Source organism: Uranotaenia lowii, chromosome 3 (assembly GCF_029784155.1).
Source record: "Uranotaenia lowii strain MFRU-FL chromosome 3, ASM2978415v1, whole genome shotgun sequence".
Classification (NCBI taxonomy): domain Eukaryota; kingdom Metazoa; phylum Arthropoda; class Insecta; order Diptera; family Culicidae; genus Uranotaenia; species Uranotaenia lowii.
The window spans coordinates 287,066,268-287,081,081 of record NC_073693.1 but is presented as its reverse complement, the minus strand read 5'-3'; the positions used below and the strand labels follow the sequence as shown (position 1 = coordinate 287,081,081).

General features: G+C 37.4%; 1 protein-coding gene across 3 annotated transcripts in view; it reads right to left on the bottom strand.

Annotated features, from left to right (window-relative positions):
- LOC129755097 (phosphatidylinositol 4-kinase type 2-alpha-like) overlaps positions 1-14,814 on the bottom strand; it is a 58,032-nt gene that overhangs the window by 28,755 nt on the left and 14,463 nt on the right. The window contains exon 1 of one of the 3 annotated variants that reach the window (XM_055751431.1): positions 636-1,974. The exons of the other annotated variants lie outside the window; for them this stretch is intronic. Coding sequence (XP_055607406.1) covers positions 636-1,104 — 469 coding nt within the window. The 5' untranslated portion in view covers positions 1,105-1,974. Of the gene's footprint in view, positions 1-635; positions 1,975-14,814 lie in introns of those variants that run through there. 3 annotated transcript variants of the gene reach the window in all.

The window sequence follows — 14,814 nt, the reverse complement described above, 5'->3', positions numbered from 1 at the left end:
AATTTTGTGGGCCGCGACTTGAAAAAAACTTTTTATTTGGATAATGTCGACTTAACGACTTTAACTGTAAAATATAGATACAAGATTCTGAGGCAATTGGTCCATCCGACTTAAAAAATTGTAAATCTGAATGTTCCTTCGTCGTGTAAATCTTCATATTCTTCGTCTTTTAACATCAATTTCATCCTTCGCAAATGCGATAGACACTGTATAGAAGCTCAGTGTATGGTTATCGGGATTCATTATAGTCAGTGCACATTTTTGCTTCTGTTTACTTCCCACATCAAGTTATAGGGAAAAATGACAAAAAAAATTGTTTTCCCACCTGAATATGCCACTTCACATTGTTTTGACTTATTTTTCAAAATTCTTGAAAATACAATATCTGAACAGCCAGAAGCAAAATTATACATTCACCTATGGCTATTTCAATCAACACGCAACGATGAATTAATTTTGGAGGATGAAAATGAAGCAATTCTACTTCCAGTCGTAGGCGAGAACGAAAAATTACAATTAATCGTCGGCAAAGCTTCTATTTTAGGCTTAAATTCGGAAATCAAATTACTTGGTATATCTAACTGAATTGCAAAGTGATGAGATACATTTTTCCGTACTGCACGTGTAGAAGGTACCTGGAATATCGTTCCCGGTGAAGCCAAACTCTTCATCACTAATCAGTGCATCCACGTTATTGCTGCCAATGATATCGATTAAGTCGGCAGCAGCACTTGCCGTTCCAGATTCGAGAAAATGTTGATGCTGATGGGGAGGCAGCTGATGTTGAGTCAACCGAATGGCAGCTACCGAGGACGATCCATTAACCAGCACCCCCGCCGCCACTGTGTCAATGATTTTCATTCGACGATGGGAAGCATCATTATCATTATTGATGCTGCTGCCATCGTCATCCAAACTGCACCCGATCGGAACAATTCGATTGAGCATTATCGCCGATGTCGATGGCGCAAGAGGCGGGGGCGTAAGCGAAATCCGAACCGGAGATGAGGGCTCCCGGGGAAATTGATGGTACTGGAGGCCATCAGCTTGCACATTGCTGTCGTCTAGGATGAAAATGTTGAGATCCTGTTTGAGCTTTTCCATTCACATTCGCTGCTGCTGCTGCTGAGGGTGCTTCTTATTGCCATTAGCAGCTTGGCGCTTCCATTCAGCTAGGTTTTTGCAGGAAATGTTCGATGAACTGTCACATCTAGGGAGGGCTTTTACTTCGAGGGTGAAGACACGACTTATATTATTGGGATCAACTTACAAACATCTATATGATAGTGGTACATGTAACAATCCGAAAGGGGAGTTTTCCGTGATCTTTCGTGTCACACTGATTTATGGCCACTCGGGGCAAAGCGACTCACTAATTGGTTCATGGCACTGACAGCAGCACTCCGATATTCAGTAGGTAGTTTGTGTTATCTAAAAATATATCCTTGCAGCACATCATTGAACTTGAACTTGAACACGGCACTACACGTTTTCATTTGCGTTCACTTTTTTATTCCGAGAACAACCGATCCATACGCTTCGGCAGACATTCCCTGGTTCCACATCATCAACAACAACACCCCTATAGATTTTTGCACAAAATCAACCAAACGAAGCAGGAAAACTGCACCGAAACGGCAAATTCTGTTCGTTCAAGTGCACTTTTTGAAAAAAAGAAAAGCTCTCTGCTTCAGAAAACGTTTTTCCTTTATGTTCGCTAGCAGCCCACAAAAAAGCGACGCGTCACAATGTTTTGTGTTTTTGCGCTCCCTATCTTTCTCTCTCACCAGCCACCAATTCCACGACACAGCAGACACCGATACGTCATAACCGAAACACCAGAAACGCGGAGGAGTTTACGTGTTTGTTTCTAAACATCTTCACCACCAATAATGATGAAGGCCACAGTCTGTCGTAGAATATGCTTATGGAAAATGATGTGCTAGTCGGTTGCCCTCGAAGAGTTAGTAGAAGCGAACGAACTGACGGAAGGAAAAACGTCTACTAAACTTGGTGGAGCTGAGCGAGCGCCCCCTGCCAGAGTTGGGCGTTCGTTGGGAGCCCTCCACAAAACGAGACCGATTGAGACCGAATGAGACCGTTCTACTGTGGGCCGATGAAGGGAAATTTTCCCGGCGCGTTGTGAAATACTTTTGCGAACCGACCAGAGACGATCGTTTCGGTTTTGTGAATCATGGTTAGGCAAGAGCACAAATTGCAATTAAATTGTTCCGTACACAAATGTTAGATGATAAGGTTTAAATCTAAACTAAATAAATGGTCACATAATAATAACATAAACATGAATTAAAAAGTTTAAATTTGGTTCAAAAAGGTACTCCGTATTCCAACCTTACCGTATTCCAACCTTAGAACCAATTTCAAACGCTCAGAAAAAAATGAACATATTTTGGGTTGGTAGCTTCACTCAATTATCTCAAAGGTAAGCCTTACATACTAGCTGGCCGTAAATCCCGTACAACTGGGATACGAGCGAGGAGGAGGTAATATCGTTGGAAGAACTACGCGACATCGCCAAATCCCTTCAGCTGGAAAACGGCTCCGGGTCCAGATGGTATCCCGAACATTGCAGTTAAGGCCGCGATTATGGAGTTTCCCGAAATGTTTCGATCGTCACTGCAAATTTGTATAGAGGAAAGGATGTTTCCAGATATTTGGAAACGGCAGAAGCTGGTTCTGCTGCCTAAACCAGGAAAGCCATTGGGGAACCCATCGGCATACAAGCAAATATGCCTTCTGGATACGGTTGGAAAGGTTCTGAAAAAGGTGATCTTGAATCGTATCCAGCAGCACACCGAGGCGGTGGCGGTTTGTCCAACAATCAATTCGACTTTCGGAAAGGGCGATGCATATTCGACGCCATTCGAACTGTCATCGAAACGGCTGATAAAGCCAGACTCAAGAAGAGAAGAGGGGACCGTTTTTGTGCGGTAGTAACATTGGACGTACGCAACGCCTTCAATAGTGTCAGCTGGGCAGCGATTGCTTCTTCGCTTATAAAAATAAGGATACCGAAATATCTCTGCAAATTAGTGGAAAGCTATTTCCAGGACCGCAAGCTACTATACATGACGAGCGAAGGATTTCAGGAAATGGATGTTACAGCTGGAGTACCGCAACGGTCGATACTGGGCCCGGTTCTGTGGAATTTCACGTATGATGAGGTGCTGACATTGAGCCTGCCAGAGGGAGTAAAGTTGGTTGGTTTCGCGGACGACGTCGTGCTACTAGCGACGGGTTACTCAACAGAAATCGTCTAGCTAAGAGCATCAGAGGCTGTAGAAGCGGTAGAGAGCTGGATGCAGGCTTCGGACGGCTCCTGAGGTGTCACTCATAAGTGCAAGAATAAAGCTTCACAAAGAGGAGTGGAACCCACACTCTTGTGAGCGCTAAACCGCACACACTCTGCTCAGCTTCCCGAAAAATAAATCTTCGACACTCACTTACATGAGTGATGTGTGCTCCGTCAGTGTAGCTCTTAGAGCGCGCTCTTAGGGAAATGAAGTGTGTTTTAGGAAACCGTCCTTCCAATCATGTGCGTACCAAAAAACACGTTCATTAATGGAATTCTTTAGGCGGCGCTTTGAAAGCAAAGCGTGCAAGTGCTTGGTGCCGAGGTTCACATTTCAATGTTTTCATGAAATTTATGTAATGTAAATCTACCTAATGTAGATATATGTAACATTATTATGACAATAGATGAATGGGGAAAATTTCATTATCAAATAAAAAAAAAACTTGTCTGTACATTTTGATGACTATTTGATGCCATATGACTTAGAAATTGCATAAAACACTGCACTACTATTTTTTCAGATCTCTGGGGGAATCATCTGGAATGTTTAAGAATTTCACAACTCGCTGAAAATCACAAAATTCTTTTTTCCATAAGGGTTGTCCGAAAATATTTGAATCTATATATAAAATACGACACAACGACAAATAACACCGAGTTTCAAGCAAATTGGAAAATTGATCTCAAAGATAAAAATAAAAATCTTTCGAATAACAAAATAAGCAAAATTTTAAAAATAAAAAACACTCATAAACTTTACGAAATACCTTAAGTTGGTCTTCTTTTATAAATTTTCGTCATTTCTGTAGTTTTTACCTTATAATCATAAATGAAGTTTTGCATTTTTGTTTTAATCTTTGTGTTATCTATCCATCTTGTTGAATTAATGAGAAATTCAGGATAAACTTGATAAAAACTTGGGTAATTTTTGAGAAAGTTTTAATAAAATTAGTAGACATCTACGTTGCTCTGAGTTCATATGAAGTCATTTTCGAATTACTAAAACCCGTAGGTCTCAACAAATTCGTTCAGAATTTTAAAGTAACGATTAAAAGAGTAAAGTTATATATGCAGGTTTGTATAAAAAAAAAATTTAAATTTTGTTCAAAATAAGAAATATATTTCTCTCTTAAGCCGAGCCATCTTATCTTTTTTCCGATTTTCAAATTCTCTAAAGGAAATTTTCCGCTGAATAACTATAAGAAAGCTCTTCAAATGTACCCTGAAATATTCAACAAAGCATCTTATAAATGGTTATATAGTAAATTTTGAAATACTTAAATTGTCTCCATTTCAAACAGGTTCGAGTAATTTAACACTTTACGCATTGTTAGATTTAAAAGTATGCTGCACACAGTACTAAGCTTTTAAATCACGTGATACTATTTGTGCTATTTGGTTGGAGTGAAAATAAGCCGAAAACGCGTCATGAAACTAAACGTAATTTTTATGAAGACATTAATTCTACTCAAGATTGAATCTATAATGTTAATTGCTTCACAAATCAAGCATATGTATTTGCGTTAGGATGGCAGCCAAATGGGTGAAGTTGAATTTCGAAAACTGCTCATAAACATTTGTAGATTGGCCCAAAAAACTAACCTTGCGAAATTTCAACTCATTCGGATTTATTTTGGGGTGCCTCACAGCGCTCAAATTGGTGGTTTGTTGCCCTCAAAAATCTCCAAGGGGGGGACCAAAGGAAATCAGAAAAAATCGAAATTTTAATTTTGATGCCAAAAGACTTAAAAATCTTGAAACAAAATTTACTTCAAAATTTAAAAAATCACGTAATTTGGTTTGTATTTAAAAATTTTTTCTATTAGTAAAAATCTAATTTAAAAATCCCAAAATATCTGTTTTTTCCAAGGCTTGCAAACAAACAGCTCTCATGATAAAACCAAAAAGCATTTACAAGCAAACGGGTTGTTGAATGTGAAAGAGCTATTTTTTCACTTTGTATATGTATAGTTATAGTATTATTTTTATAGTCATTTGGTGATAAATTTTTGATTTAAAAAAAAAGGACTTTTCCAAGAGTAAGACCGTATTGGACAAATGGATAGGAACCCTATCACAAGGTTAACTTTGAATGAAAATGGAAATAGTGGGAGGGCCTAGAGGAATGTGTGGAGGTAAAATTTCGTTTGTATTTTGTAGCTCAAATTATTTAGCAATTATTTATGCCCCTAAATGTATGCACCATAATAGTTATTTTTTTGATTATAAATGTTTAAAAGCAAGGTAAAATTTATAAACAAGCATTTGTTAATATTATAAATGTTTTATTTTTTTTTATCCTTTATGATCAAGAAAACTCGTTAAAACCGTCATCAACTTGTTTCTGGAAATCATTTTGGGCATTACTAGTATATGCTAGTGTTGGTATTGGTATTGATTTTATTTCATGAATCCAAAACAAATCTTGTTAATAACACCCTCGCTCGACACTAGCTAGCGGACTGTGAAACTAACTTTCAATGTTCAATCAGCACCACTATACTGCAGATCACTTATGCTACCTTTCCCACCGTGGGGGAACAATTTAGTTTCACCCGGTGAAGAACATTCGGATAGGTTCTAGGCGTGGCTCGTTTGGTTTGTTGTTAGATAGAGACTTTTATTTTACCAAAGTGTATTATATTATATTATTTTCATTAATTCCGGCTTGATGTTATTAACTTTTTGATTCATTTTCGAAAAAAGCAGCTAGATACGAACCAAAGCGAACAGCACCATCAATTAATTACTTGGGCGCACATTGTGTACACCTTAGGAGGACTCTTTAAAGCTTAGTTCTTTTAGAAATGGGACACTTTCATTTGCAAATAGCTCGTTAACTAGTTATCGGATATTCAAAATTTTGACAGCATTTTGTTGCCTGTAAAAAGTACTATTCGGCCTATTTTTTTCAAAATTTAAAATTTACGCGTTTTTGAGATATGTACGATGCAAGAGAAAAAGAAAAAAATAATTTTGCACAGTTTCCTTTAAAATTCGTCATTATCAAATTGATAGCTGACAAAACCGTTGATTATTCAAAGAATTACTGAGTTTTTGTGGTGGATAAGTATGCAAACACTGTCAATAATGTCCACAAAGTTCAAATCAAGCATTGGAGTGAAGCACATGATCGGCAACAACGGTTAAGGATCATCAAGGAAGTCAAGTCTCATATCAGCATTTTTAATTTTCAATAAACGAAAAACTAAGGGTAGATCGCTGAAATGTCCAACACAATTTTCTCCGATAAGCTGAAAGTGTTGCCTAGTGATGACTCATAGAAATCCAACCTCAAACAACCATTTTTTGATAGTTCCAAAGCTCTTAAGCTGTAAAACCGGTACCGAAAAAAAAACGTTCAAAAATGTGGTCAAAAATAATCAAATTTGTTCATTTCGAAACAACTGTATCCACTAAAATGCTTTCAGTTTCCAGTTTCCAGAGAAGTATTGGACCATAAAGTATCAGAAATTGAAGAAGGAGAGTGAAGCCACCTAAAATATAGATTTTACGAAGTATAAGTTGCAGAAACTGATTAATACCATGACCGAAAAAAGTGTGCGCCGGCCAATGGGAGATACCAAGAATAAAGTAGAAATTTCTTTAACAAAAAACGGTAAATATTTATTTTCAAATTTTTTCATGAAAGATCATAACATTACCTTCTTTTTCTTCATAGAAAGTATTTGGTTCCAACGAATGGTTTTTGAGATACAGGCATTCGTAACTGTCCCATTTCTAAAAGAACTAAGCTTTAGGTGACGCTCTTATAGAGTGCTCATTTCAATTTTGAGTGTTATGTGAGTGACGGAAAACGCTCTCTGTGTGTATGGTCACTCCGCTCCAATCGACCACTCTTGCTCCGCTCACAACAAAATTTAAAGAGCGGAGCTGATTGTTACACCGCTCTTGTTGGGCTCTAAAAAGAGTCCGAAGCCTGGCTGGATGCACTCCAAAAGTTTGCAGTTGGCTTACCACAAAACCGAGATGGTCCTGATATCACCCCTAATTTCACCGCAAACAGGCGGGATTACAGTTGGATCATGCACTATCGAATCAAAGCGGGAGCTTAAATATTTGGGTGTGATGATTGACGACGTGATGGGTGTGATAGTCAGTGAATGATTATTTCGAGTGTAGTTTCGTCAATCCTTCGGTATGGAGGAGCGGCCTGGAAATCTGGTCTTAACATCCAGTGTAACCAGCAGAAGCTGAACAGTGTACAGAGGCGAATGCATTTGCGGGTCATCAGTGCATACCGCACCGTTTCGTCGGAGGCTGCATGCGTTGTAGCGGGAGTCATGCCCATATCGGCTTTGTTGGTGGAGGACTCCTATTGTTACGAAAATAGAGGCACGCAAAACGTGAGAACACGAGCCAGAGATAGCTCCATGGCCAACTGGCAGCAGCTGTGGGACAGCTCAGAAAGAGGAAGGTTTGATTCCAAACATAAAGGAGTGGATGGAGAGAAAGCATGGCGAAGTGGATTTCTACATGACGCAATTCCTGACTGGTCATGGATGCTTCATGAAGTATCACCACAGGTTCGGACAAGCGGCCTTGCCGGTCTGCCTAATATGCGGTGACGTGGACGAGACACCCGAACACGTGGTATTCTATTGTCCAAGATTTGAAGAGGAACGTGCCAACATATTCGCCGCCTGCGGACCAGAAACGACAGCGGACAACATGTTGCAGAAGATGAGTGGTGACATCAACACATGGCAGGCAGTTAGCGATGGGCTTGCCCGGATAATGACTGCTTTGCAAAGGGGTTGGAGACTGACGCAAATTGCGATTGACGTAGGATAACGTAGGTTAACTTTACTAAGCTTAAAGAGTCCGAAGCTATGAAATGAACTACGCAAAACAATCAGCGTAGCCGATGGGACCACAACGTGAAGATGATCTTGGGCGGTCAGGACCTGAGTCGGGATTTTATTTGTGTATTTTCCCGTCTCATGTCCTACATTATTACTTAGACGCGGTACTCTATCGTTTTGATGTTGCTGGCAGCAATTTTTGCAGTTGCGGCCAAGGTTACCATGACTCTTCGAGCATATTGTTTGGTCGTGTGATGTCCATCTTGTCACCAGAACGACTTTCATAGACTTCCTTCCTTCCATATAGGGTGTCCACGATGACATTGCCACACTATTAAATTGCTCTAACTTTCAAACCGTTGGGTAGAATTTAATGAAAATTTGGGTGGATTTAGTTCACAGTGTATTGTTTACATCCTGCAAATTTTAAAGTCCTGTGATCAAAACTCGCAGAAATGGAGTCGAAAGAACAGCTCGTGCATGATAAAATCTTGCGCATTCAACTCGAGAACAAAGATCTCTCGCTAAAACGTTGGGAATCGCAAATTCCATGGAGTCGCGAGTGATTAAGCGGTTCGAGGAACGATTGACCACCGATCGGAAGGTGCGGCTAAGAAGCTGCACCTAAGCCGAAGTTTTTTCCAGAAGGCCAAAACTAAGGCTGGGTTTCGAACGTTCAAGCAGAGTTGCTAGCGAATCGGGAAAACCGGGAAAAACTTTGGAATTTCATCACGTCACCGGGAAACCGGGAAAATACCGGGAATTTCGGCACCTCACCGGGAAAAATGACATGTTTGATATTTTATCATAAACGCTTATTTTCGTTCATTAGTAAACAAACGAAGTTTGAATCGCTTTTTTAACTAATTGCGGAGAAATATGAGTTATCTTATTTTTTTAGCGGGGCTTGTGATATAGCTCAGTTGGCAAGTCTGTTGTCTCCTGAGCCGATGTCCGCGAGTTCGAGCCCAAGAGTAAACATCGAACACAGTTGTACCGGATAAGTTTTCCAATAACGATCCGCCAACTGTAACGTTGATAAAGTCGCGAATGCCATAAGGATGGTAAAACGACTATAATCGAAAAAAAAAATATTTTTAAGCTCTCCGTAAGCAAATAATTTGGCAGCGTGAGACGTTTTTAAGCAGAGTTACACTTCTTTTTCACCAGAAAAAGATATTGGTTTTCCAATGTTGTTGTTGTTGTTGTTGTTTTTGTGTATTTCGTTTGAATTGGCTGAGGAACGAAGCATTACATTGCAAATGTTAAGTTTTTTAATCCATTCTACGTTAAGCTGTTGCTTGAAGTTTTCGAAAAAATAATATTTTACACTCAAACAATTAAAGCTCAGCCCTATGTGATACACGATTTCTATATTTTCACGAATCTTTAGTTCAAATGACTAGTACTTAAGTTATTCATTGTTTTGTATTTAAAAAAAAAATTATTAAAAAACATGTCTTTAAATTAACTGCATTTAGAAAATAACTAAATATTTTCCTGCAATCTGATAATTTTAAGTTTTGTACGACAAATCTCTATACAAGTTGATTTTATAATACGCTTCGATGTATTGTTAACATATTTCTATACAAATTATTGAAAGGTTGGGTAAAAGTACGAGTAGGGTAAAAGTACGTTTAAAGATTGTCACAAACTGGGAACAGCAAAATTCCAAACTCTGGCGGGGATTGAAAATCATTTGGACTGCCTACATTCAGACATGAAATGAGGAAATGTTGCATTTTATGAATCACAAAAAATCTTAAAGGGGAAAAATTACAAACTGCAAATGGGGCAAAAGTACAAATGATATACAGAAACCAAAGTTTTAACTTTTTTTTAGAAATGCACTGGAAACATCAGCGCATATTTTTGAATCTATAAAAACCTACTCGCGCGAAAATTGCTCAAATACGAGCTGGACTTCGTAAACCAGACGAATATAAACAATTAGTGGAGAACTCCGAATTAGCTCAGGTTGTTTGCCTATGTAAAGGATTTGTATCAGAAATGAGCACAGAAGCTGCTGCTGTAGGCAAAAATTTATGTAAAATAGTTTTTCTCTTGACTTCATGCAGAAATGTGAAATTTTGAATGATTGTACGTTTTCTTCACATCATTCGAACTTTTGCCCAAGAGGAGGGGTAAGAGTACGTTTCAACAGCAGTTAGGCATTTTCACTACAGCTATCAAATGCGTCGATCGATTATCTTCGTAATTTTTAAGAAGAGAGATAAAAGTCTAAGGAATCAAATGTTGCTCTTGTTTTTTTTGGAAAAACAACTGCAAAATTGTCTAAAAATCGGATAGCACTTAGGTCGGACTTTTACCCCACCATACTCGACCTTTTTTTCTAGAACTATTTAAAAATTCTAGAAAAATTTATATCGGCATAAAAATACTACATTATAGTTTCAAGATCAATTGACCCGACTTATTTTTTCAAAATTGTTTAAATTGTGGAGTTCGTTAGATTTGTTAAAAAAAATCATGAAAACCTGTCAATTTGATACGAAAAGACTACGTGTTAGAAGACGCCGAAGTGTTTGTCATGATTTCTAACCGTTTAACAAGTTTTGGGATATAATTAGTAGACATTGAGTTTTTTTTATGTACCATGGTTTTATTTCAAAAACGAGCATAACAAATATCGGGAAAATCAGCATTTATATCCAGGAGAAAACCTGAGAAAAACCGGGAAAAACTTTGGAATTTCAAAACGAAAAATCGCTAGCAACCCTGTTCAAGGTACAAAAGGCCCCTAATCGTGACGAGAAGCAGAACAAGTCCGCCAAAACCTGTACCAGGAAGTTGTACCTCAACATCCTGAATTCCCACAACGTCGTCGTCTCAACAATATTCTGGCCAGATTGGGCCTCATGCCACTACTCCAAGGACGTGCTGAACCCTCCTAACACTCCAGAGCTCTGCCCCATCGAGAAGTACTGGGCGATTATGAAGCAGCACCTTCTTAAACGACCAAAAGTAGTGAAAACAGTCGAAGAACTGGAGAAAACATGGGTTTACATGCAAAAAACGGATGATTCACTGGTTGTGCAGAATCTTAAGGCCGGGGTTAAGGCCAACGTGCGGGCATTTGAGTATGGACTGTAAATAAAAATTATATTGAACAGTTCATGATTCAATTTTTCTCAGGAAAATGTAGTTCTAATTATATTGAACAATTGATCAATTCGAAGTTGTACAATCTATTGAAGTATACATGTATACTTCAATAGATTGTACGTACAACTTAAAACTGCTGAATTATTCAGTATAATTAGAACTACTTTTACCTGAGGAAAATTGCACATCATAAATTTCACTGCAGAGACTGCCGAAGTAACAAACAGCCTTGAATAAGTTTTTACACTTTTTGAACGGTAATCGGAGTCAGATCGTGTATCGTGCACTTCCACGTGTGACGTATGTTTTTCTTATTGTACAGCATTTCGTACTTTAAGCAAGTTTGAAAGATTAGCGAGAAAGTTTTAGACTAATATTTATCATTTGCTAAATCATGAATTTGTTACGAAACTTTATCAGGAATTTGATCGAAACTTACTACAGCAATTACCTCATACGACTCGTTCAAAACTGAATCGATTTTTAAATTTGTTTTTGTTTACGTTGAATTTTTATTAAAAGTTCTTTCCGATGTCCTTGGAGACATCTGGTGGTTCAACAAAAAACATAAAATTGATTCAAAATGGTTGTTGGAACTTTACACACGTTTTAAGCTCATCTGTGCTTCAACTTAGAAGTAGATTTAAAGACTCAATTCTACTTGGTTCGAACTTCAACCAGCGCACAATGGGGAAAAAAGTGTACAAACCGCGAAAAAATTCAATATCTTTCGCCTTACATGACCCAAATCTATGAAATTATACTTTCCTCTTGTGAAAATTTTCGGAGAATCGATTGGACACAGTTTCAAACGCCGCACAAGCTTACGAACGGAGATATAGTGCCTTTTTAACCCCTAATTCCCCTATATTTTGTAAACATTCCAGACAAACACTGATTTAAACCAGAGAATTTTGAACGAAAACAGACCTATCGTTTGTAATTTTTTCTGAGGAATCTAATGAAGGCTGTTTTGGCCACCACATGCTTCAGAAAATGGAGTTATGGCTGTTTTACCCTCAATTCCCCTATATTTTTCAATTATTTCAGAAAAAAAGCTGCTTCGGACTTGAAAATTTTGAACCAAATGGGTTGTGTCTCGTGGAGTTTTTTTTCCGGTGAATCGAATGAAGGCTGTTTGAGCCTCCGCACGCTTCGGAAAATGAAGTTATGGCTGTTTTACCTTCAATTCCCCTAAATTTTTCAAATTGTTAAGAAAACGCATGTTCGGACTTGAAAATTTTGAATCTATTGGGACGTATCTTGTGTGATTTTTTCCGAGGAATCCAATGAAGGCTGTTTGAGCCACCGCACGCTTTGGAAAATGGAGTAATGGCTGTTTTTACCCTCAATTTCCCCACATTTTTCAAATAGCTCAGAAAAAGCATGTTCGGACTTGAAAATTTTGAACCAAATAAAACGTATCATGAGGGATTTTTTTCGAGGAATGCAACGAAACCTATTTGACACACCGCACGCATCGGAAATAGGAGTTATGGCTGCTTTACCTTCAATTCCCTTTCATTTTTCAAAAAGTTCAGAAAACCATGATCGGACTTGATAATTTTCAACCAATCGAGACTAATCTTATGCAATTTTTTTCCGAGGAATTCAATGAAGGCTGTTTAAACCACCGCACGCTTTAAAATATGGAGTTATGGCTGTTTTTACCCTCAATTCCCCTACATTTTTTTCCGAAATCATAAAACCACATGATTACTTGGGAAACGACAGTGTGAACGACACATTCAATCCGGGCAAAAATAGTGAACAACTTTAAAGTTGGAATAAATCAGAAATTAAGTTCCGGAAAGTCTTTTTGAAAAAAATCATCACATTGAGTTAAATCGTTGCCCTCTCATGATTTTCGTATGAAGCAGCAAGAGGAGATAAGGGCATAACGAGAACCCGGGGCATAGTTAGCACTCTACTTTTCCGCGAAAGTACGAACTTTATGAAATAAATTTTTTATGAGGAACAATTTTGTAGTTCCTGAAGTATTAATTTTTCAGCAAAAAAGAAATCTCCTTATCATCTTTACAGAAATATTTAAAAGAAACCAACAAAGTTCTCAAGTGATGAAAATATTATAATTTTTAAGGACAGGAATTCAAGCTCTTATGATCGTTAAATCATCATTATCTATGAGATACGCACTGCAAAATGATGTACACATTGTTCCTCAATTTTCAACATAATTAAATTTTTGATTTTTCACTATAATCAATTTTAAAACGCGTTTTTACCTCAACTTATTGACTCGGGGCGTTTAAAGCATCATTAATTGGGCCATGATGAGCATTTTTTTCCGTAGTATCAAGCAACTCGATGTAGTCAACCGAATTAAAGAGCCAGCTTGACTAGTTTCCATCTGACGATTCAGTCTATTGGTTAGGTGTCAGAGAGGTAATCTAAAGACTCTAGTTCGATTCCTGGTCGAGGAGATTTTTTTTTTCATTTACCATTCATGATCGATTATTTTGATTTGTGTATTATACGGTTAGTAGCATCATCCGTCCAAACAAAGCACCATAAACATCATGTATGACTTCGACACGAATTCCAAAAGGATGATAACGTGTCGTTAATAAAACTTTAAAAAAAATATGTATGACTTTGTGTAAATTGTTTGTATTCTACAAACAGAAATACATTTTGTGTTTTTGCTTTGTTTGATGAATCTACGATTACCACCGTTTAATGCAAAATGCATCGATCACGAATGGTTAATGCAAAAAAAAACACCTCGACCAACAATCATGACTGATTTTCAGCTTTCTGAAAAAATAATTTAAAATATATTTTTAAACGTTTTTATCTACTTTAGTTTTAACCGGTAAGAAAATAGAATTTTTTAGTGTCTGAGCACGAGACAATAAAGTAACTAACAAATTATAGCTGTTTTCATGGTTAAATTAAAATCCTTCTTAAGGTGGCCGTTATGCCCTTATCTCCCTATCAAGATCGGGTTCGAGACTTGGTAAGAACACTGTAATTGAAATGTGAGTTAGTACAAATATGCTTGATTAAAACAGTTTTTTTAGATTTTTGTACTGTTTATAAAAAGTGCTTTTTAAAGCATGTTAGAAGTTTTTGGGCAATTTAGGTGAACTTTTAGTAAACTACAAAATTCATTTAACTACTTAAAAATTGAGCTAAAAAAAGTCGTAGGTATTAGAAAACACGATTAAGCTGTACAAACCTGATAGAGGACTATTATCCAAACTTTTGGTTGGTTGGGTAAGGTTTAGATAGTCTGCCATCTAAAAATTTTGTATGGTTTTGTGACAGCACACATTATCGGACAACACAACTTTTGAAATCCACCCCCATAAATGCCTTGTTTGCAGAAGTAGGTGAATTACGAATTTAAAAGAGAGCACAATGGTTAGCAAAGAAAGAATCCCTCAAAGCGGTCACTAGCAACCAATCAATAGTTGAAACATTATATGTATAAATTTTTAGAGCTGTTACATTACTAAAAAACAATTTTTTAATTGTTCAAAAAGCCTTACATAATAAAGTAACTGAACAAAAATACAA